The sequence below is a fragment of the Balaenoptera ricei genome, chromosome 4 (assembly GCF_028023285.1).
Source record: "Balaenoptera ricei isolate mBalRic1 chromosome 4, mBalRic1.hap2, whole genome shotgun sequence".
NCBI lineage: Eukaryota > Metazoa > Chordata > Mammalia > Artiodactyla > Balaenopteridae > Balaenoptera > Balaenoptera ricei.
The window spans coordinates 145,980,327-146,001,665 of NC_082642.1; the positions used below are offsets into that span (position 1 = coordinate 145,980,327).

The following is a 21,339-nucleotide window of genomic DNA, read 5'->3' on the forward strand; positions in this document are numbered from 1 at the left end:
CCACAATGAGGCAAATTTGGGAAATGCTAGACTGGCACATACCAAGTCTTCCCAAGATGCTTATTGAATTGTATCAAGAAATTGAGATCACATTAATTGTGATGACAGTCTGTACCATGAGCTGCTGTGTGCATTATAGACCATAATTCAGAAACAAGTCAAGTGTTCATCATTTGAAAAGCTCCTTGAATTCCATTAAAAATAACTTTCCATGTAACAGTAAAAATCCATTTACTGTTGAAAAGGAGAAAATAAAAATTTTACATATTGCTTCTATCCAGAGACATACTGTTAATCTGTTAATATTTTGATGTACACACACTATCCTTTCTGGATTGAATTAGTATAATTCTACTGAATTCTTAAAATACCATGTAGTTATTTTGGGTTACAGTTGTGGGAAGGGATTTCACTTGAGTTTCAGATTTGTTACCCTCTTGGAAGTGTTTAGATAAAGAGCCAAGAAATACATCACTGCTCCCATGGGAACAGAAGAACTGGTGAATATTATTATTAAAGCCTTGAATTTACGTGATCAGGCTTGGACAGAGCACATTTAGACTATTTAGATGTATTCTTTTTGTTCCTTTCTTGTTGTTGTTGTCATATTATCCTTTAATGACATCTTTTCCTTTGTATCTCTTTACCAACTGGCATCACCACACCACTGTTGATGTCATGAGGATGCAGCCACTGACATTGCAGCCCACACAATGGGTGGTCCCCAGGATTGCTGTAAAGGTGCTGGAGAATTCTCTGGATAAAGATCTATGCTGCATCTGTCAGGTGCTTTTGACAATATCATAAGAGGTGATATTTCCATTGTATTTAATGTATAACTGCCGTGTTCTATCTCTGGTTGGTTCGCCAAGGGCTTTGATGATCAGGGCAGAAGAGGAAGGTGCTACCTCATTCTGGGCCTTTCCATTCTGAAGGGTCAGTTTCACTGGAATCCAGATGCTTCCACTTACTGATTTCCTTGGCAATGTCCTTGTCACCACCAGCTTTTCTGAAGACACACCCGTGGGCTGATTTGGGAGCCAGTGCAGAATTGGTATCCACTTCCCCATCAACACACACAAGATCCACAACTTCGGTTTCCTTGAGGTTGAATTTAGGTGTCATGGTAAAGATGGCTGGTGTCGGATGAACCTGGATGCTAATAGATGATGAAGAAAGTTATACCTTTGTCTCCTTCACTCCAAAAGTTGAGTGTCAGACATCGATAATGAAACAACTCAATTTGATATTTCATACACAGTGCATCCTGGTATAGTGGAAATAGCACGAACTAAAATTTGGAAAACCTGGATCTTATCTGGGTCATTATTCCATAATGATCATTTATCCTTGAACTGTTTACTTAAATTGTTTGAGTCTCAGTTTGCTCATCTGTTAAATAGGGATGACAGTATTGGCCATGTTTATTTCATAGGATTATTGGGAAGATGAAGACAAACTCTTTTGAATAAGACTCTTTCTGGGGCTTCCCTGGTGGCGCAGTGGTTAAGAATTCTCCTGCCAATGCAGCAGACACAGGTTTGAGCTCTGGTCCGGGAAGGTTCCACATGCCGCGGAGCAACTGAGCCCACAAGCCACAGATACTGAAGCCCGCGCACCTACAGCCTGTGCTCCACAACAAAAGAAGCCACCACAATGAGAAGCCCGCGCACCCCAACGAAGAGTAGCCCCCGCTCGCCGCACCTACAGAAAGCCTGTGCTCAGCAACGAAGACCCAAAGCAGCCAAAAATAAATAAATAAAAATAAATAAATTTATTTAAAAAAAGAGTCTTTTTGATCAATTTTAATGCAATACGTAAGATGATATTATTATCCATAAAATAACGTCAAACAGTAATAATAATTCCTGGAAAGATTTGCAGTCAGAAATGCAAATAGGTTTATATGTGAATGTTTTTAATCATCTGAATCTATGCCCCTTATTACTGTGGATAGCATGACAAATTAGCCTTTTATTCATTAGACCAAGGAAACCTGCTAAATCCTTTTACTTATTTAACATTTTTTGAGCAGTTTAAGGTTTACAGAAAAAAAAAAAAAATGAATGAAAAGCACAGAGTTCCCTTCTATCCCCTCCCCCCCACTTCTCCTCCCCGATTTCCCCAATTATTAACATCTTGCATTAGCGTGGTACATTTGTTACAATTTATGAGTCAATATAGACACAGTCTTATTAACTAAAGTCTGTAGTTTATAACTCTTGGTGTTGTACATTTTATGGGTTTTGACAAACATATGACATATATTCACCATTATAGTGTCACACAGAATAGTTTCACTGCCCTAAAAATCCTGTGCTCCCTATTCATCTCTCTCGCCCTCTCCACCCCTCTCTCCCTCTCTTTAAACCCCTGGCAACTACTGATCTTTTTCCTGTCTCCATAATTGTGCCTTTTCCAGAATGTTGTATAGTTGGAATCATACAATATGTAGCCTTTCAGATGGGCTTCTTTCACTTCATAATATACATGTAAGTTTCCTCCATGTATTTTGTGGCTTGATAGCTCATTTCTTTTTATTATCGAATAATATTTCATTGTCTGGATGTACCACAGTTTGTTTATCCGTTCACCTATGAAAGGACCTCTTGTTGGCCTCCAAGTTTTGGCAATCATGAATAAAGCTGCTATAAACACTTGTGTGTAAGTCTTTGTGTGGGCATAAGTTTTTAGTTCCTTTGGGTAAATACCAAGGAGTATGATGGCTGGATCCTAATGGTAAGTACATGTTTAGTTTTGTAGGAAGCTGCCAAACTGTCTTCCAAAGTGGCCACACCATTTTTCACTCTCACCAGGATTTGGTGTTGTTAGTGTTTTGGATTTTGGCCATTCTCAGAGGGGTGGAGTGGAATCTCAATGTTGTTTTAATTTGCAATTTCCTAATGACGTATGGTGCTCAGCATCTTTTCATATGATTATTTCCCATCTCTATATCTTCTTTTGTGACGTGTCTGTTCATATCTTTTGCCCATTTTTAAATTGGGTTGTTTTCCTACTGTTGAGTTTTTTGTTTGTTTGTCTTTTTAATCTATAAACGTAACATAATTGTTTTTTTTGGGGGGGAAGGATTATTTATTTATTTATTTTTGGCTTGTTGGGTCTTCGTTTCGTGCGAGGGCTTTCTCTAGTTGCGGCAAGTGGGGGCCACTCTTCATCGCGGTGCGCGGGCCTCTCACCGTCGTGGCCTCTCTTGTTGCGGAGCACAGGCTCCAGAAGCGCAGGCTCAGTAGTTGTGGCTCACGGGCCCAGTTGCTCCGCGGCATGTGGGATCTTCCCAGACCAGGGCTCGAACCCGTGTCCTCTGCATTGGCAGGCAGATTCTCAACCACTGCGCCACCAGGGAAACCCTGTTGAGTTTTGAGTTCTTTTTATATCTTGGATACCCATCCTTTACCTGGTATGTATTTTGCAAAGATTTTCTCCCAGTCTGTGCATTCTCTGGATACTTGTTTATCTTTAATTATTTAACCTCAACATCACCATCCAACTCTTTTTAAAGTACTACCCATCTTCAGGTTGATAGCTATTAAAAAGTTTGAACAGTTTGAGCTTTCCCTTCCTGTTTACCATTGACTCGGTTTGTGGTCGGTTGCATCGTAGATGGGATCAAGTCACCAAGCCCAACAGCAGCTCAACCTCAGACCTCACGTTCTTAAGCCGAATCATCGCTGCCATCATCCGAGAGTCGGCTTGTGGCCTGTCCAAGTTGGCTGGGTCCCGGGGAGCTGACTGGAGCGGCCGACATTTTTGCTGACTGGAGTCATGCTATCTTTGCCAGTTTGCTGGAATAGACACAGACACCGATTGGGTCACGCTGAAGACATTCCTGTCTTGTGAAGCAAGTCTGTTTGTATTTTAGGTTTGCCAGGACTAATGAATTAAAACATTTGGACTCTCCACAACTTGCTGTTTATCAATGCCTCTGACAGGAGGAGGGATTTCTTTTGCTCTTGCTTTTTCTAGAAGCATGACAACATCCTGGCTGTTGGAGAGACAAGGAAAGGAGAGAGGGGTCGTGGAGGGAAGCGGAACAGGGAGGCCCCGTGGGACGCCGGGGTCTGGGGGACAGCAGGTAGCAGCGAGCCGCCCTCCCAGCTGTCACTGCTCCTCAGATTGTCAGCGGCTGCTATGCGGCAGGTGCAGCCGGCTCTGCCACTAGGTCTGTGCTCCACAAAGGCAACGACCGGCCAAGGCAGTGGCTGGCCCTGGATTACACAAGTGCAGACACTCAACTAAGTGAGGTAAGGCGACAGGTGTGAAAACCCAACTAAACGCTCAGAGCACCAGCAACTTAACCAAAGCTCTGCTACCGCCGAGAGGAGGAATCAGTGGCCCATTTCCCCCGGCGGTGTGATGAAAAGGCAAGTTGGTTCAGGGGCTCTTGTGGCTGACACCGTGTGGAACTCAAAATCCACCCAACTTTGCCGCCGCCATCCTTTGGGAGGCAGACAGATGTTCTCTGTTGTGTGGAGGGGAGGGACTCTAATTAGCTGTGTTGATCAATTCCATTTCCCGTGGCTGGAAACCCTGCCAGAGATCTATTTACAAAATCCCCGGAGGCAAATTTCCGCCTCTTGTGGTTTATTTCCTGGTGCAGGAGAGCATTGGGAGATTTAGCCAAAAGAGGAGTGAAGCTTTTCATCCTCAGATGTTACGATAAAATGGTTTGGTGATGGTACAGGGCGTAACAATAAGATTTTTTTCTTTTGGCTACAACTTTAAGGGTTTTTTTTTATTGTCTGTTTTGTTAAATTTGAGACAGTCTGTTCTATTCCCTAGGAACAGGTGGCTAACGAGATGGTTGATTCTAAGCAGACGAGACTACACAGAAATGTATGTCAGAGCTAAGATAAAGCAAATTTTGAGTCAAGTAACAGTGATTTTATATTACCCTTTTCTTGAGTCGAATGTTTCACATTAATACTTTTTTTTCTAACTTAGAATGACATGACTTGGAGTGCTTTATGGTTCATTGCTACTTGTAGTGTTAAATGAATGGGCCAAATATGATTCTAACTGGGTGATGAACAGTTGCTGGTTTTTCTCCAAAGCTATACTAGGTGTTTAATATAAGCATGTTCTTTTTTCATATACTGGTGATAAGATGATTCCATATGTATGTATGTCTAAATATATATATATATATATGTATGCATTCGCTTTGGCTCTATAAATAATTGTAAAAACAAAATTCAGTGTTCTAGACACTATTTTTAGATAGAGAAAAGTTATGGGAAAGAATCAGAAACCTTGCTGTGAGAAAATGTCCTGCTAAAGCAGTTCCCAGAATCTCGCTAAGGATGGTTAAAGAGATGATTTATATTTTGCCATTTTTAGAGACATTTTCTTTAAAATGTCATTCAGAGTTTTTGGTTTACTGTCTCCATGAGAAGGAAAGTAGAGGGCTTAGGGGGAAGCATGACTAAAAATAGAAAAGTTAAATATATGGATTTAAATGACAAAGATATCTTGTGTTTATAATAATATCTTTTCCTAGTCCCATTGAACAAAAATTATCAAATATCTTGGTTAAATTATTATACAAAGAAATATTCATGTATTTTCACCCACCCCAACCCATATTATCTGTAGCATGCTTTTCCATTCATTCTATCTTAGTTTATTAAATGGTAATTTAGTAGGTGATGTAGATCATCAATAGGATGTTTTTAGGATGTGTCTTTTGCTCATATCACACAACCTTAGAAATGTTTGGTAGATTAACAGGTAGTTAATCAGATATTTAAAGCACATACTATTCATAATATAACTGGGGGATATTTTAAAATAGTCTTTGGTATTCTTGAAATAATTCCATGATAGTTATTTGTTACCACTCCCAGATCAATAATTCAGATCCAATTTAGGCTTTTGAGTGTGAAAAGATGTCTGATGCCTTATTAAGACTTCTTTATCCCCCTCAATTAAAAATAAAATACTATATAAGACCTCAAAGGGCCAGGGTTGGACTGGTCAGTGTAAGGGATACTAAAAAAGTGAGGTGGGTGGAGATTTTGCCCCATCTTTTATATTTCGTTCTAGATATATTTCCAAAGCACATTTTTTTATAAGCCAGAAAAAGAATTATAAATGGGGCAGGTGTAGGGAAAGAAAGCTAGGAGCTAGGAATATCTTTAAAATAAGAAAGCAGTGCTTACTAACTTTCCCCTCTAAGTTCCAAAGGCCCCTGAGTATTCGAGGGATAATGTTGGGTAAAGTGACAATGGCTCTCTCTTGTCCTTACAGCTGGAAGACCAGGAGGAAGGCCAAGGCTCAGGTGCCCACATGATCAGCACAGCCAGGGTACCTGCGGATAAGCCAGTACGCATTGCCTTCAGCCTCGATAATGCCTCAGGTATGCTCTGCTTTGAGGGAAAGGATTGCCTCCCCTGCCTGCTGCCTTCTTACCATCATTTTTTCTAGTTCCACAAAGGACATTTAAAAATGCATGCCTGGGGACTTCCCTGGCGGTCCAGTGGTCAGGACTCCGAGCTTCCACAGCAGGGGGCGCGGGTTCGATCCCTGGTCGGGGAACTAAGATCCTGCAGGTTGTGCGGCCAAAAAAAAAAAAAAATGCATGCCTGGCATGACCCAATGATGGGGAGCGTGATTCTTCATCATGCATCGTTGAAGAGTGGCTTCCAGAAATGCCTCTGGTGATGCTTCCATCTCCAAACCTTTGGTTGTTTGAGCACATTTCTTCTTCTTCTTTTTTTAAAAAGTATTTATTTATTTAGGCTGTGCCGGGTCTTAGTTGCGGCATGCGGGACCTTCCTTGCGGCATGAGGATTTTTAGTTGCAGCATGCGGACTTCTTAGTTGCAGCATGCATGCGGGATCTAGGTCCCCCACCAGGGATCAAACCCGGGCCCCCTGCATTGGGAGCACGGAGTCTTACCCATTGGACCACCAGGGAAGTCCCTCTTCTTATTTTTTTACTTTTTCCATTTTAGTTTTCTTTTATTATAAAATTCATGGAGCTATAACAATTTCTAATGAGAACAAATTATGTCATTGTCAAAACTGCATGAGGAAATGTTTATTAAGAGCTGGCAGTTGGCTAGGTAATATAAAAATATCACTGTCCCGGTTCCAGCAGCATTTCCTGAAGCCTAAGTTCCAAATGCTGGTTTCTCACTGGTGCTCCCACACTTCCGGCTAAATAAACAGACTTCAGCGGGAGTGATGAATGGGACAGGTGAGGCGGACCTTCTTGAAATAGTATGGTCTGAGGTGAGGCTGCCATACTTAGAGCCCTTTGTCATGGCTTCCTTCAATGACCTCTTAACACACATACTCAGTTCCACCGTCTTTGACAGGGGACCTCAGGTGGTGTGAGGTCACAGCAGTGAGGAAGGGAAGGCTTGGATCTCTTCCACTGGTGTCATCTTTTGCTTTCAGTCTAATGTCATCTGTTAAAATCACATAGTCATATGCTTAAACAACATTATCATTTAAACCTTGCATCTTCTGAGGATTGACTCCCTCCTTCCTTCCTTCCCTCCCTCCCTCACTCCCTCCTTCCTTCCCTTTCTTCCCTCCCTTCCTTCCTTCCGTCCTTCCCTCCTACAATGCTCCTGTACTGTAGGAAGGAATGCTTTAAAAAGTAATGATTGAAAAGGGACAGTTTCCGCCCCAAAATAATGCAAAGTAAGGATCTGGGCTCTGTGAAGCCTGACACTACACAACCCATTTAGACTTTACTATACCAAGTGATTATGGTGGTGACACCTCTGCCCTGGGGTTCCTGGACTATGCAGCCCCCAGTGGAGAATTCGTTCTAGAGTAGGAAGAGGTGAAGCCTTGACTCTTCATCATCTTTTCTTCCAACACTCTTCCCATGGCCACTGTTATATTATATTCCCAATCAAGGTTGCCCTGCAAGACAATGATGAAGGGGAAACCTCCCAAAAGGCAAACCAATCCGTCTCAACTAAGAAATGACAACTACCATTAATTGCATTTGTCTTTGCATTAGATCTTCACTTATATTATTTCTGATCTTTAAAATAACCATGCAATGTAGGCATTAGTATTTCCAATTTGCAGAGACAGAGATCAAGGTCCAGAGACCACACTGTTAGTGAGTAACAGAGTTATGATTTAAACTCAGGTTCCTAGACTGGACTGTCTGAACTCTTCATTATCCCATCATGCATCTCTAGGAAGAAAAGGAAGCTATGTTTGTAGGGAAAGAGAGTATGTAAGAACTCTCTGTACTTTCTGCTCAATTTATCTGTAAACCTAAAACTGCACTAAAAAAGAGTCTATAATTAAAAACAAAACAAAAAAGAAAAGCTCCTTCTGTTTTTACGCATTTCATAAATGCAAGATTTTGAGGAATAATCAGTGCTTGAGTGGCTAGCTCTCAAGACAGACGCATGTAAACCCAAAATCCCAAGGGAGAAAGAAGATGTACAATTTTCTTCCTTGTGCTCATGTCCCACATGAGCAGGACAAGTCCTGTCGCAATCAACAATGTTACAGAGAAAATTTAGTATATAAAGCTTGGTTATTTCAAACAATATTATTATATCATAATTTTGGGCAACACAAATAAACATATTGGTCCCTCATATTCATTTTAACAAAATTTAATTTATGTACAGAAAAGAACCATGGAGAGGTGGATCTTGCTCTCTGGGCTACATGAATAGACTCTCCCTTGAAGTACAAGATGTACAACTTGTAATTAATTTGCCACCATCCTTTGAACCCTCTTGGCCCCTGACTGGGAATTCCTGCATGTTTTTCATCAGTCATTTTAGATTGGTTTGTTCCAGTCTCTTTCAAATGTCCCAAGAATACCCACTTCTGAAATTCACAGTTTTTGATACAGTAGCTTCAAATAAGGGTTGTCATTTATTTCAAGTAATTCCTGACTTCTAGTTCTACAGAAAGATGCTCCTGAAGGCTTATGAAGAACCTTCTAAAATTAAATTTTGTAAAATGATCAATGTGTCCCCATATCTCTCGAAAGGGCACCTAACTAGAGAATCCAAGACAGGAGCTGGGGTTCTGTGTTTCTCTGTCTTTCTTAAAATAATCACCCGAGAGCACTCATCAAAAACATATGTTCCATGGCCCCACTCCTCCTGCAGTAGGCTCAGACTGAAGCCCAGCAATCTGTATTTTCCCATGCACCTGAGCTTACAAGTGCACAGAAAGATGCCTTGCAGATATCTGGGGCCACTCCCTCTGAATTCTCGAATAAGGAGTGTGTGGAGTGTCACACCAAGCAACACTTGCCCTCATACACACTGTGCATGCCTTTTGAATTCCACTGCATGTGGCCCATAGACCACACACTTAGGGGGAAAACAAAGGAAAAATCCTAGACTTTTACCATAAATGGGAAAACTAAGGTAAACTTTTAGGGAGTAATTCCTTATTATTGAATTTATTCTTGAGGAGTAAGCAGAGTCCATGAGAAAAGGAGATGTCTTTGCCTGTGAATGTTGACTTGTTCATTTCTTACGAGCCTAATATGGTGTTTATTCCTCTGGTCATGTTGGGACCGTTTCTTTTCTTTCTTTTTTTTTTTTTTGCATATTTATCTGAGACAATTTAGTGTAGAGGTTAAGGGAATATGGCTTTGGAATCAGTGAGCTGTGGTTTCTAGATCTATTTCCATCACTGTTTGTATGATCTTGGGTAAGTTACTCAACTTTGCTGAACTTCAGTTTCTCATAAGATGTGTATGGTAATAACTCACAGAGTTGTTGTGAGAATTAAATGACACTATATAAATAAAACATGTAGCATAGCACTTGACATAAATTAAGGACTCAGCTAGCCCCTGTGTTTATGATGATTGCTTCTGGAAAATGAAGGAAAGTATAAACCATGAAGCAGCTTTGTGTTTCACCTACATCTCACACTTCTACTTCTTGTCAAGGCAGGGTGTATAGTATAACTGAGCTGCAATTATTTAGGGAGTAATTATCCAGTTGGTGGATTGTGGGTACCTCTGCTTCTGCTCTTATCAGTTAGCTGAGCTTTACTTAGTTTCTATATTTCTAGCATTCTGCCAAAGGCTGGTGATATGTGCAAAGAGAAGTACAATATGATCTCTCCTATGGGTTTTATAAGGCAGAAGTACAATATGATCTCTCTTATGGGGAAAAATCTGTCACCCAGAGCAGATGGGAACAGCTTCTTGGAAGATGTGATAGTCATCCTGGGCTTGAGGGCAGGTAGTGTATAGAAAGGTAGTGTAGGAAAGGTGCCATTTCTGGATGCCAGGTATAAGAAAAGGAAGCTACACATCTTCTAACAATTCTTCTTCCTTTTCCCTTCAAACAGAAAACGTGAGCAAAACCTAAGTCAGGAAGAGCACAATTTGTTCAGGAAATACTAAAACTCTCTTCAGCTGGAACAGAGGTCTGAACTGTGGAAGAGTTCCTGCCATTTATTGGGCCCCACTCTGAGCTGGGCATTGTGCTGGAGTCTTAGGTAGAATGTCTATTTTAGATAGCAGTAGACTAGAGTTCCCAAGTCAATCTTAAAAGTTCAGTGAAAGAGTTTGGATTTGATCAGAAGCAATAGAGTTTCAAGAGTTCTTGAGCAAGGGAGTAATATGATGAAAATGGTGAGTGTTCAATTGGGATAGTCTAGAATGTGGGGAGATGAGAGAATGCAAGGGGCTTTTTATCATGGTACACAGACAAAGTGATGAAAGCCTGGATTAGAGAATGGAATGGGATGATTGAATTCAGAGTACATTTGGAAGGAAGGGTTGAAAGGACTTGGTGACAGACTGACCTGGGAGATGGGGAATTGATCATTGATCATTGACAGCAGAATGAGCCAGAAGTTTTCAAAAAGACTAGGGACCTCTAGGGGCTTAAATAAAGGAAGCAAGTTGTTAGGGGGAAAAAAAGCCTTTTAAAATACAATCAACATTTCTAGCCTACCATTAGACCCCGTCCTTAAGTAACACTTAGCTAGCCATAACTCCCAGAGGCAGCAACGCTTGTCTTTTTTTTTTTTTTTTTTAAGAATATATTTTATTTTATTTATTTATTTTTTTGGCTGCACCGAGAGGCTTGCGGTATCTTGGGATCTTAGTTCCCCAACGAGGGATCAAACCCGGGTTCTCGGCAGTGAAAGCATGGAGTCCCTAACCACTGGACCTCCAGGAAATTCCCAGCAATGCTTGTCTTTAATAAACTATGATATGACTGGTATTACCTCCAAACTGGGAATTCTGAAGAGGTGACTTTCTAAATTGGGACCGTCATGAAGTTAGTTTTCTCAATAGAAAATGTGCAGAAGAGAAATAGGAATCCCACTTCTTGGGTTATTAGAGACTCACTGGCCCTTCTCCAATTAGAGAGAATTTAGAGTTAGACAGACGTGAGGATTTGATGTTAATTACTTGAGAATTTTCTTTATCTTCAGCAGAGCCAATATCTGGCACATTCTTGTGTAAATCTAGACCTTGGCTTTTTAAAAAAATTTTTTTGGTTGTTATTTAGAATCAAGGATACTGGTATCAGCCCTAGCTGGTAGCTTTCAACAATTTGTTTAAAAAATTTTTTTTCAAGCTATTAGAATTTTTCATATCTGGGCATGAATTAATCATAAGACCTTTAGTTTAAAAAAACTAAAGACCCACTCTGCTTAAGTAATACTATTTTGTCCTCATACATCTGGTGTTTTGTGTGGCAGTGGGAATTATGTGGAGTAGCTGAAGTAGCTATCCTTGAATCTAGTTTAACTGGGTATCGTGTGAATGTCTTTCTGCATACATGTGCAAAGCTGGCTCTCAGCAAAATTGTGATGCAGGTGAAATGTCTCTTGTCATTGTCCCCTTCCTTCAACTTTTTTCTCCCTCTGGTACCTTTTGGTGTTACTTCTCTCTCCCTCTTCAGGGCCCCAACGTTTCCGTACTCTCTTCTCTTCACAGTCTCAATCCTTGCTTTTGGGAAAGACTCTGGAAAACCTCATTCACACTAAGCAATAAGTGTCGAGGTTTACCTTTTTATCTCTCTCAGGGTGTATTTTTGTGTATCAGTAGGAGGTCTAGGGATAAAGTTCCCACTGGAATTCTACCAGCCAACTTGGTAAGGATGGCATTTGGGGACATGGGCTGGGTGAGCCTCTTTGAACTCTCCCAGGTCGCATTCTGTCCCAACTCTGACCCTACCTTTAGGGCTGCCTCAGCATGTACTGATAACAATAAGTTGAAAACCACTCAAGAGTGGGGTGGGAGTGGGGGGGGGGTCTGCTATATTTACATCCTTTACAGAGCACAGAGTTGAGAACCACAGTAGAGCTTACTATAAAATCAATAATACAGTATCTATAACCCCTTTGAGTTTGTTATTCTGATATGGGGTGAAGATTCTTTGAGATACAACTGGATTTATTGGTTGGAATCTGTTGCTTAAGGCTGTAAAGAAAGGTCAAAAAGGAAATGAATCCTTATGGAGTCCTTAGGTGCTTTTACTTGTACTATCTCATCAATTTAGTATAGGTGACAACTCTGCAGGAAGATGTTATTATACCCATTTTACAGATGTGGAAACATTGCCTAAGGGAGGTTAAATAACTTGCCTCTAATCAAGCAGTTAATAAATAATGGGAAGGGATTCAAAGCCAGGCCCTTGGGGCTGTTTTTACTTTATTGCCCATTTGGAGGTAGGATCCAAGTAATAAGAGAAAAGAATGATTGTTCCTGTCAGCAGATAGCCTCCCCAATGGTCCTGGGAAATGATGGAGGAAAGTTAGTTCTGATATGTTTTCATAGAGTAGGAAAGAAGAAAGGGAGAGGTAAATTTTATTTAGTGGTGTCTGACAAATAATTATACTTCCAACGAGTTCATCTTGAAGCAGATGTTTCTGGGTGAGGGAGTATGCTTTTAAGCTAAATAAGTCAAAATATTCTTACAAAAGGATAAATCAATAAGATTCACAAAATGATAGCTACAATAATAGTGACTAGATGAGTGTTTCAAAGAAACATAAAATCTGTCTTTAAACTGAATCAGGTCTCTCCATGCAGAGAAAATCATTCAGTCTATTTGATGTATGATCTTGTTTGCCTGACTGTTTTAGGTGCTGGTTAAGGTAACATGGTGATTTTTATTAATTATAAACAATTGACAATCTGCTAGGCATCATACGAAAGCTCTACCTTTATCCATATCCATATCTATAGTTTTAATTTTATGGTCCCTGAAAATTCAATGTGTATTAGATTCGCATCTCTAATGTTTAACAAGCAGAAAGCAAAGTTTAAAAAAGCTTTTGATGTGTTTCAAAATGATATTATGCTCTAACAAGAACCAAGGTATCCAGAAAGTTTAAAATAGTTTTTTGATATATTGGTAATGTGATTTGCAAACTTATGTCACTTATTTTATTTCTAAAAATAAAACGTGAATCTTGATTTAGATTTAAAGGGAAAGTACTCAAAGACCTTTCATGTGTAAGTTAAAAAAATTTTTTTAAATAATATTTTAGATAGAAAGTGCTTTGATAAGGAAGCAAAAGAGAAACGCTTTTAAAATTCAGACTTAAATGAAGAGAGCTGAGGTTATGGCCACACCAGGGAAATCTCCCTTAACTTGGCCTGGGGAGAACTCAGTAATTAGAGTCAGTGATCTTGACCCTACCTGTTCTCTTTGGATTATTCGGATGATGAAGATACCCTTAACCCCCATCATTAAACACATACTCACATATGCGCATGCGGGCACACACACACACACACACACACACACGTGCCTTGCCTCCCCATTACCACTTTGATTGAGTTTCTGGTGAAAAGGAATTTAAACTCGATTATATTAAGCATTCATTATTACTACTGATTATTTCCTAGGTGCCAGGCTTTAGGTGAAATGGTTGACATATGCATTCCTTTACTAATAAGTTTCTGAGCCGGGGAATATGACGTCCATTTTGCAGAGGAGAAAACTGAGTCTCAAAGAGGTTATGTTGATTGTCCACATTCACCAGTTAAAAACTGGTCAACCCAGAGATTCAAAGGCAGGTTTATCCATCCTACCAAATGGCACCAACCTGCTGTGTCCTTAGGGGTTAGGAGCCTTCACAGGCAAACAGTCACCAGGAAAGGTTTTTCCTCTGAGCCTCTGCAGTCCAGCCACTGCCCCAACTCACTTGCCGCTTAAGTGTCAGCTTGCCACTGGTGCCCTGAAGGACAGTCTCCAGGAGACCAGCACTCAGGGGTTGTCCTGGAGGCAGGACCATAATGTGCCACAGTGCAAACATTCTGGGGCTCTTCAAAAATTATTAAGAATTTCAAGACAGTGTACCCGGATCATTAAACCAAGCGCGGGCCCGCCTCGGAGAAGAGCTCCTGCGACTGCGCAGGTGCATTCCCACGAAGCCGGCTTCGACTGCCGGAAGTGTAGACGGGTTGAACGGATTCTGGGCCAGCTGCCTCTCCAAGTTCCTGGTTGGGGAGTGGAGTGAGGTTTGGGGATGTTCTCTGAGCGTGACTTCTCCCTCTCCTGAGGTCTTCTTCTCTGTGTGGAAACCGACACTCATTCTACCAAGGATTTGGAGTTTCCCAGCGTAGACCCAGTTGTACAATATTTAGGATGGAGGGCACAGTGGGAGGGGGAGAGAGTTGACTCCAAAGTCCAGTCAAGATGTTGTCTAGAGCAGTTGTTCTCAAATGTTGGTTCTCAGACCTGGTCTGGTTCTGATGAAGTTTTCCTCTCTGATGTAAAACAAAAGAAATAAGGACAGCACAGTGAGGTTGTGTGTGTGTGTTTGTCTATAAAGCTAAATTTATCCATTATGATGGATACACTTGCATTCTAAGATTATATTTGTCTTATAATTTTGGTGTTAAAATGTTCTCTGTCATAAAGAGATGTTAAAGATACATGGTCGTTGTTTTGGAATCTTCACTAGCTGAATAAAAATTTGGACAGTCTAAGGGCATGATTCCCAATGTTTTGGGGAAAATTTTACTGTCTCATGAAATACAAGTGCTTGGGAACCCATGAGCCGAAGGTGAAGAAGCACAGGGCAGCATGAAAAGAGCCCTGGGCGGGGAGACACCCCTTAGTCTTACGAGACTCTTCCTTTCGTGGGGCCCTTGTCCTCAGCTCTGCTCTGAGAGTCTGGGACCAGATGACCACCAGTTCCTTCCAGCTGTAGCATTACCTGAGAGCTCTGGCTGAATAATTACTAAATAACAGTGAGGATTTGGATTACAGACCCAATGGGCCTCCCTTATCTGATTCATGGAGAAGCACAGGGCAGACAATTTAAGGAAATCTGAAACAGAATAACCACCAAAGCAACCCAACAGCTGCTAAATAGACACTGAGACAAGCCCATCATAAAATGTACTATGGTATGTCATAATGGTTGGGATACCAATCAGAAAGTTCTATATTAAGTACCATTGACTTAGTCACATTGTGTTTGCAAAACAAGCAGTGAACATCTGCTTATTAAAAAAAAAAAAAATTCCTCTTTCATTCTTTCCTTTATCTTTCGTCCTTTAACAAATTCCTGAGGATACATTTTTCTTGGTCCATCAAGCCCACAGTGCCATTTTGGAAAGGAAGCCTATGAATTATTTTCTTAATGCATTAAAAACTGTGGTAAAGTGATTTGCCAGTTTGGCATAGAACCTCAGTCTCTGCCTTGAATGTAATAGGCATTTAATAAATATTTGATTGATAAATAAATTTCAACAAAAAAGTACTTGCATTCTGATTTTTATCACATTATGAACATATCTAGCAACTACTCTCCTTTTTTCAAAAAAGCCAAAATTTTCAAGGGGGTGTCTTGCATAGCTACTGTACAATTTACTTTGTGCTTCTGGAATTGTCAAAACAAACTTAACTGCTCTTAGGAACTCCGATCTGATATCACTGTCAAAATGTTTTACAACGATTTGGCCAAATGTTTGTGCAACAGCTGTGCTACTAGTCTGCCTGAGTCATTTTCCTTCTTTCTTTTTGGCCCAATCCTGTGATTCATCATTCTGCTTTTAGAATATTTGCCTATTTTTAAAACCAGTCAAAGAAGGCAGCCACTGTTTAAAAGTAAACACACCACACATCAACTTGGAGCAGCTTTGTAAGCAGCTTTGCAAGCACTGAAATTTCTGGCTGGCAGGGATGCCAGCTAAACCAGATGGCATCAAGCAGTGAAATACAGGACTGGCTTTCAAACTCAGTCATCTCCTTACATCTGTCTTTGGTTTTCTTGTTTCCAATGCCATTTCCTGCTTGGATTAAATCAACTTTAACAAAACTCTTACTTTTATTTTGTCTTTCTAAAATATTTATTATATGTTTATTTCTATGTCAATCAATTAGACTTTTTTTTTTTTTTCCAACTCGAGGAATCTAACCTTAAGCCTTTACTTATCTGCAAAATTATCAGCTTGGTCCCATATATATGCCTTTACATGGTGTGACTATCAATAATGACAGATTTTTATAATGGGCTTTATTAATTCTGGGTCATACCAGATATTTGCTATTTACTATAGTAATGCAAATGAATATCTGTTTTCCTTTTTTTTTTTTTTTTTTTTTAATAATTAAGCAGGAAGGAGCGTGACTTCACAGAGAAGAAGGTGGATTAAGTCCCAGGAAGCCTTGAGTTCCATTCCTGGCTATCTTAGAATTCTAGAATGTACTATCTTTTCTGTACTTTGTAGAAGTGGTTTCTCCTTCTAACAAGTGGCTGCTCATCTGTGACTATTAAGGTTGGGGTGCCAAAGTATAATATGTTCCCATTTACCCGTACCAAGTTGTTCCACCCTTGAACTCAATGAGTGGAAATAATCATGATGTTTGGGTTATTGATATTTTATTGAAGTAAATTGAAATACACCTTAGACCAAAGTCCATTTTATATACAAACTATAGGTTTTATATAAAGGCTATCTCCAAAGGGTCAGTAGAAACAAATGATTATTTCTGTCTTTTTAAAAAAAAATTTCTGTTTTTTTGTCCAATTCTTTGCAAATGATGGGGTGGATTGAAAAAGCCACAGTATTTGGCAGAAGTTGTCACCTCCGAGTAGAAGAAAGCATTCCAAGGGCCAAGGGATTGACTCTCCTTGTTTCCTTGTGAGATGGCACTGAAGCCTGCAGCGAGAGTCTTGGGAAGATTTCCCTGTTTCTACTTGCTCTCTGCAGCTACATAGCGTCGGTGAACCTGGGGGCATCCATTGTCTGGCAGGTACAGGAACAAATGGATTCACAGCTGGTGCCCCATTGCCATTGTCTGAAGCCACTCAAGTGGGAGTATTATTACACTACTCGACTAAAATATAGCAGAGGCCCTTAAGGTGTTTGGAAGAGGTGAATACTGTCCTTGTTTGAATGATATTTCTGGTAATTATCTTCGGTGCCTTCGAAGAAACGTAATCTCTTAGAAGCCAGGAGCTCCTCGTGTGCTGCGTTTTGTTCCGGATAGTACTGTCAGTGAGTAGGGAGAAGATGCTTGCTTCTGCGTTGTGTATGGCCCGTATTACTTCTTCTGGTTCAAAGAGAACTTCAACAGTTTTTATACATAAATTTGTTTATGGTAGTGAGAACATAAAAAGCATGATCTTTCTTTCTTATAATTTAAAATAGATTTGGTATTGAAATTATTCGTGTAGCCTGTATTTCATCGTATTCTCGTAGTCATACCTGTGGTAGATGTTGTCAACAAGGAGAGGATTGGAAATCTATGGCCAGTGGACCCACAGAGCCAGATACAGAGGTTCTGCTGACAAGAGGGCTGTCCTCTAGTACCAGAGCTAGGTCAGCAGTATGTTCTTTTTTTTTTTTTTTTAAACTTCTAAGGACAGTCTTCATTAGTGCTAAAATTACTTAGCTAAACCCCAACTTGAACCGCTATACTTCTATCTTTATCTGTAGAAAATAATGGAATAAACACCAATAGCTACTCACTGCTCTAGATCCCATAACTCTTTAAACTTCCTAGTGAGGGTCAAAATGCTCTACTTCAAGATCATATTATTCTTGAGAAGCACTTTATTCTGACTGTATGCACAGCTTTTCTTCCTTTTTTTTTCATTGCAGCATTATTTATTATTACAAAAAATTGGAACTCAATATTCACCAATAGGAAAAGGACAAATACATTCAAATAATAAATGAATGAGTGAATACTGTATATCAGTTAAATGAACAAACTAAAACTAAGTTTATTTAGTTCAATCTCAAACACATAATGTTCATCAAAAAAAAAAGAACAAAGTTTAGAAGGATATCTACAATGTGATTCAATTTATAGTTTAAAATCATCCATGCATAGTAATACTATATTACCTATATTGTTTGTGGGTGTATACATACATAATAAAAATATAAATACATACATATGCATGATAACCTCTAAAATCAGGATAGTGGTTACTTCTGAATATGAAGGGGTAGAAAGGGAATAGAGTTGTCTCCACTCACCTTATTTCTTAAGCTAGGTTCTTACCTTTTCTTACAATATGAATTCAATTGGCATGAATTCCATTAGAAATTCTGCAGTAGAAAAACTCTCCTCCTTGCCAAATAATTGAATGGTACAATTCTCGTCATCTTTTTAGTCTAAGGAGGTCAGCCTTATGGCTATGGCAAGGAGAGCAGAAGTATGTTCTTGAAGAGATTTGGATAAACTTCTCTCAGGTTTCCTCTGATGCTTCTGTGAACCACCTCTTTTGATCCAGCAACACCTGCCTATTGCCAGTCAGCCAGATGAAGGCAGCTGAGGACAGAGTTGCGGGCTCTCCCGCATCAGGACAGTATATGGGCCTTGGGTTGGGATTGCTGCCTGGTACGTTGGGAAGAAACGCCCTGATCGGGTTACTGCCTGTCACCCACTGTAACCCAGAGGAAGCTCTGGTCAACTGCCTGTCAGTGGTGGTTTGTGGTAAGAGCCGAGGGAAAACCCATCAAAGCTTGCCACCCTTGGAGTCTTTCAGAGCAGAACTAACACTTTTTTCCACTAACACGTTCTTCTGTCCCAGTGAGGTTGTTCTGGTCACCTCATTATTACCTTGTTAAATAAAGCACTTTCCTGCATATCATATTTTTTGGTTTTGGCTAACGTAGGAGTCTTGAAAGATAAGCAGTACTTCTTAATTGGAGAACTACTAGACTGAACATTTGAGGATTCTGATACTTGTTTGCAAAATTTTGGTCAAACCAACTATGCCTTCTGTGCTTCTGTTTGTACCAAAAAATGAGCAAAATTGCCTTCTGCATTCTTTCTGTCCCTAACTGATGTATACTGACGGTGCAAGTCCAAAGATGGTAACAGCAAGAAAACTGTCCTGAGAGAAAGGGCTCTAATAGTGAAGAATCATTTTATTTTCATGTTTTAGATGATACACCTCCTGAAGATGCCATTCCTCTGGTCGTTCCAGAATTAGACCAGCAGCTACAGGTAAGGATTTTTCTGCAGTTTTTCCTCTTTCCTCCTTAGTTTCACAAAATACAGTGAGTGGAAAAGTCACTGTATTTTGCCTAATTGAGAAAGACTGACCTGGAGACAGAGTGGGGGACATTTCACGTCATCAAGGTTTGCATTTCTAGGGTTTCAAGGTCATGAAGCCCTCAGGTAATGCCCCTGTCTGTTTATGTGGCTATCGCACGAGAATAGCAAGAACTTAGGGGACTTCCCTGGTGGCACAGTGGTTAAGAATCCGCCTGCCAACGCAGGGGACACGGGTTTGAGCCCTGGTCTGGGAAGATCCCACATGCTGCAGAGCAACCAAGCCCGTGTGCCACAACTACTGAGCCCATGTGCCACAACTACTGAAGCCTGCGCACCTAGAGCCCATGCTCCGCAACAAGAGACGCCACCACAATGAGAAGCCTGCACACTGCAACGAAGAGTAGCCCCCGCTCGCCACAACTAGAGAGAAAAGCCCTCGTGCAGCAACGAAGACCCAATGCAGCCAAAATTAAATTAATTAATTAATTAATTAAAAAAAAAGAACTTAGGGTGTAAGCTCCTACTTTTAAGGAGTTTTGGAGCCTAGGGACAGGGCTGGTCCCTGCTCTCCTTGGCTGTGGATGTTTCTGGGCTGTTGCAGTTTTGGCCCGTTTTGGATTAGTGATTTAGTGATAAACTACAAGGGACATGTCATGTGTGGCGAGACTTCAGAATAATCTTCCTTTCTCTACTCCACGCTCACCCTCTCCCCAGTTCTCTGACAATTTGTAATAGAATGTAATTATTTTAAGTTAAGCCTTCTGAATACTGTCTGGTTTGACCTATGAGAAAAATATTTTGTGTGTGTAGTCTATGGATGACCTATCAAAGATATCTCATTTTAATACACCAGAATTATTTGAAAGAAGCTAATTTATGACACTTTAATTTTCTTTAGGTGATATATGGTGATTCCAGAAAGATGGCTTTAGGAAGAGGCTCTGCCTAAAATACCTGGATATTGGCCTTGGGTCAAATATTCGCCTGAGTACTTCACTTTGCTGTCACATTTAGAACAGTCTAATAGGGGTCTTGAATCCTGTGCACAGCTATTTGCTTAGTCACCACTTTTTTCTCTAAATACTGGTTCTGAAAGCCTTTAGGAGGGGTCTGCCACCTCCAGTTCCCAACTGATGTTTCCTCTTGTCTTACACTTGGTAGCATTTCCCATTTGTGGGTGCGCTTGGTGTCCTGAAGTCATTTGAGTTTGGGACCCCTGGACCAGAACAGCCCTTGACAGAGGTGGGAAGAACCAAGAATGAGCCCTTACGCAACCCAAGATAGAGTCCTTTTTTTTTTGGCTCCAGTTCTTGTCTCTGTGCCCAGTGCACTGAATTAAAACCTGGAAGCGACTAGGTTGGGTCTGAAGAGCTGGTGCGCCACTGCTTGGGTGGTCCCCTGAAAATCTGTCCAGCACAACTCAGGTGTGACCAGACCTCTTGGAGGAGCTCTTATCTCATCTCTGCGCAGTCCTGGGCATCGTCACAGCCCTCAGACAGAAAGCCTGCCAGCAGAGCAATATCAGTAATGTAGAGATTATGGAAGACTGTTCAGGAGGTTATACTAATGACCTTGCAGCTGCCAAAAGACAGCTCTGTTCTCCTCTAAAATTTCCTCTGCTGCTATCAGCCATCGTATCTCCTTCCTCTCCCGTCCCCCATGCAGGGTCTTCAACCCAGCTCTCTGGTTCCTGCTGTCTAAACATATCCCCCAATCTCTCTTCTTCTCACCATGGAGGGCGACTCAGCTGTTCCTCTGCTTTTCCGCCTGGCGTGCTTACGCGACGTACAACCTTCCTTGCTTGGGTTCTGTCCTCACTGATGGACTGTGTGTGCTGCTCATGGTGTAGTTGGGATTGCAAAATA

At 40.7% G+C, this 21,339-nt stretch overlaps 1 protein-coding gene and 1 pseudogene across 5 annotated transcripts in view; one reads left to right on the forward strand and one right to left on the reverse strand.

Moving 5' to 3' along the window:
* Positions 1-615: 615 nt before the first annotated feature.
* Positions 616-3,696, reverse strand: LOC132364442 (large ribosomal subunit protein uL11-like; annotated as a pseudogene).
* A 409-nt stretch (positions 3,697-4,105) lies between these two features.
* Positions 4,106-21,339, forward strand: part of MAP3K7CL (MAP3K7 C-terminal like) — a 96,251-nt gene continuing 79,017 nt past the window's right edge. For 2 of the 5 annotated variants that reach the window (XR_009503120.1, XR_009503121.1), the window contains exons 1-4: positions 4,186-4,262; positions 4,801-4,854; positions 6,268-6,376; positions 19,362-19,423. Coding sequence is in view for 3 of the 5 variants with exons in the window: in XM_059922240.1 (XP_059778223.1) it covers positions 4,819-4,854; positions 6,268-6,376; positions 19,362-19,423 (207 nt within the window). In the remaining 2 variants the exon portion in view is untranslated. Of the gene's footprint in view, positions 4,263-4,301; positions 4,383-4,800; positions 4,855-6,267; positions 6,377-19,361; positions 19,424-21,339 lie in introns of those variants that run through there. The other 3 variants (XM_059922240.1, XM_059922241.1, XM_059922239.1) reach the window with 3 other exon arrangements.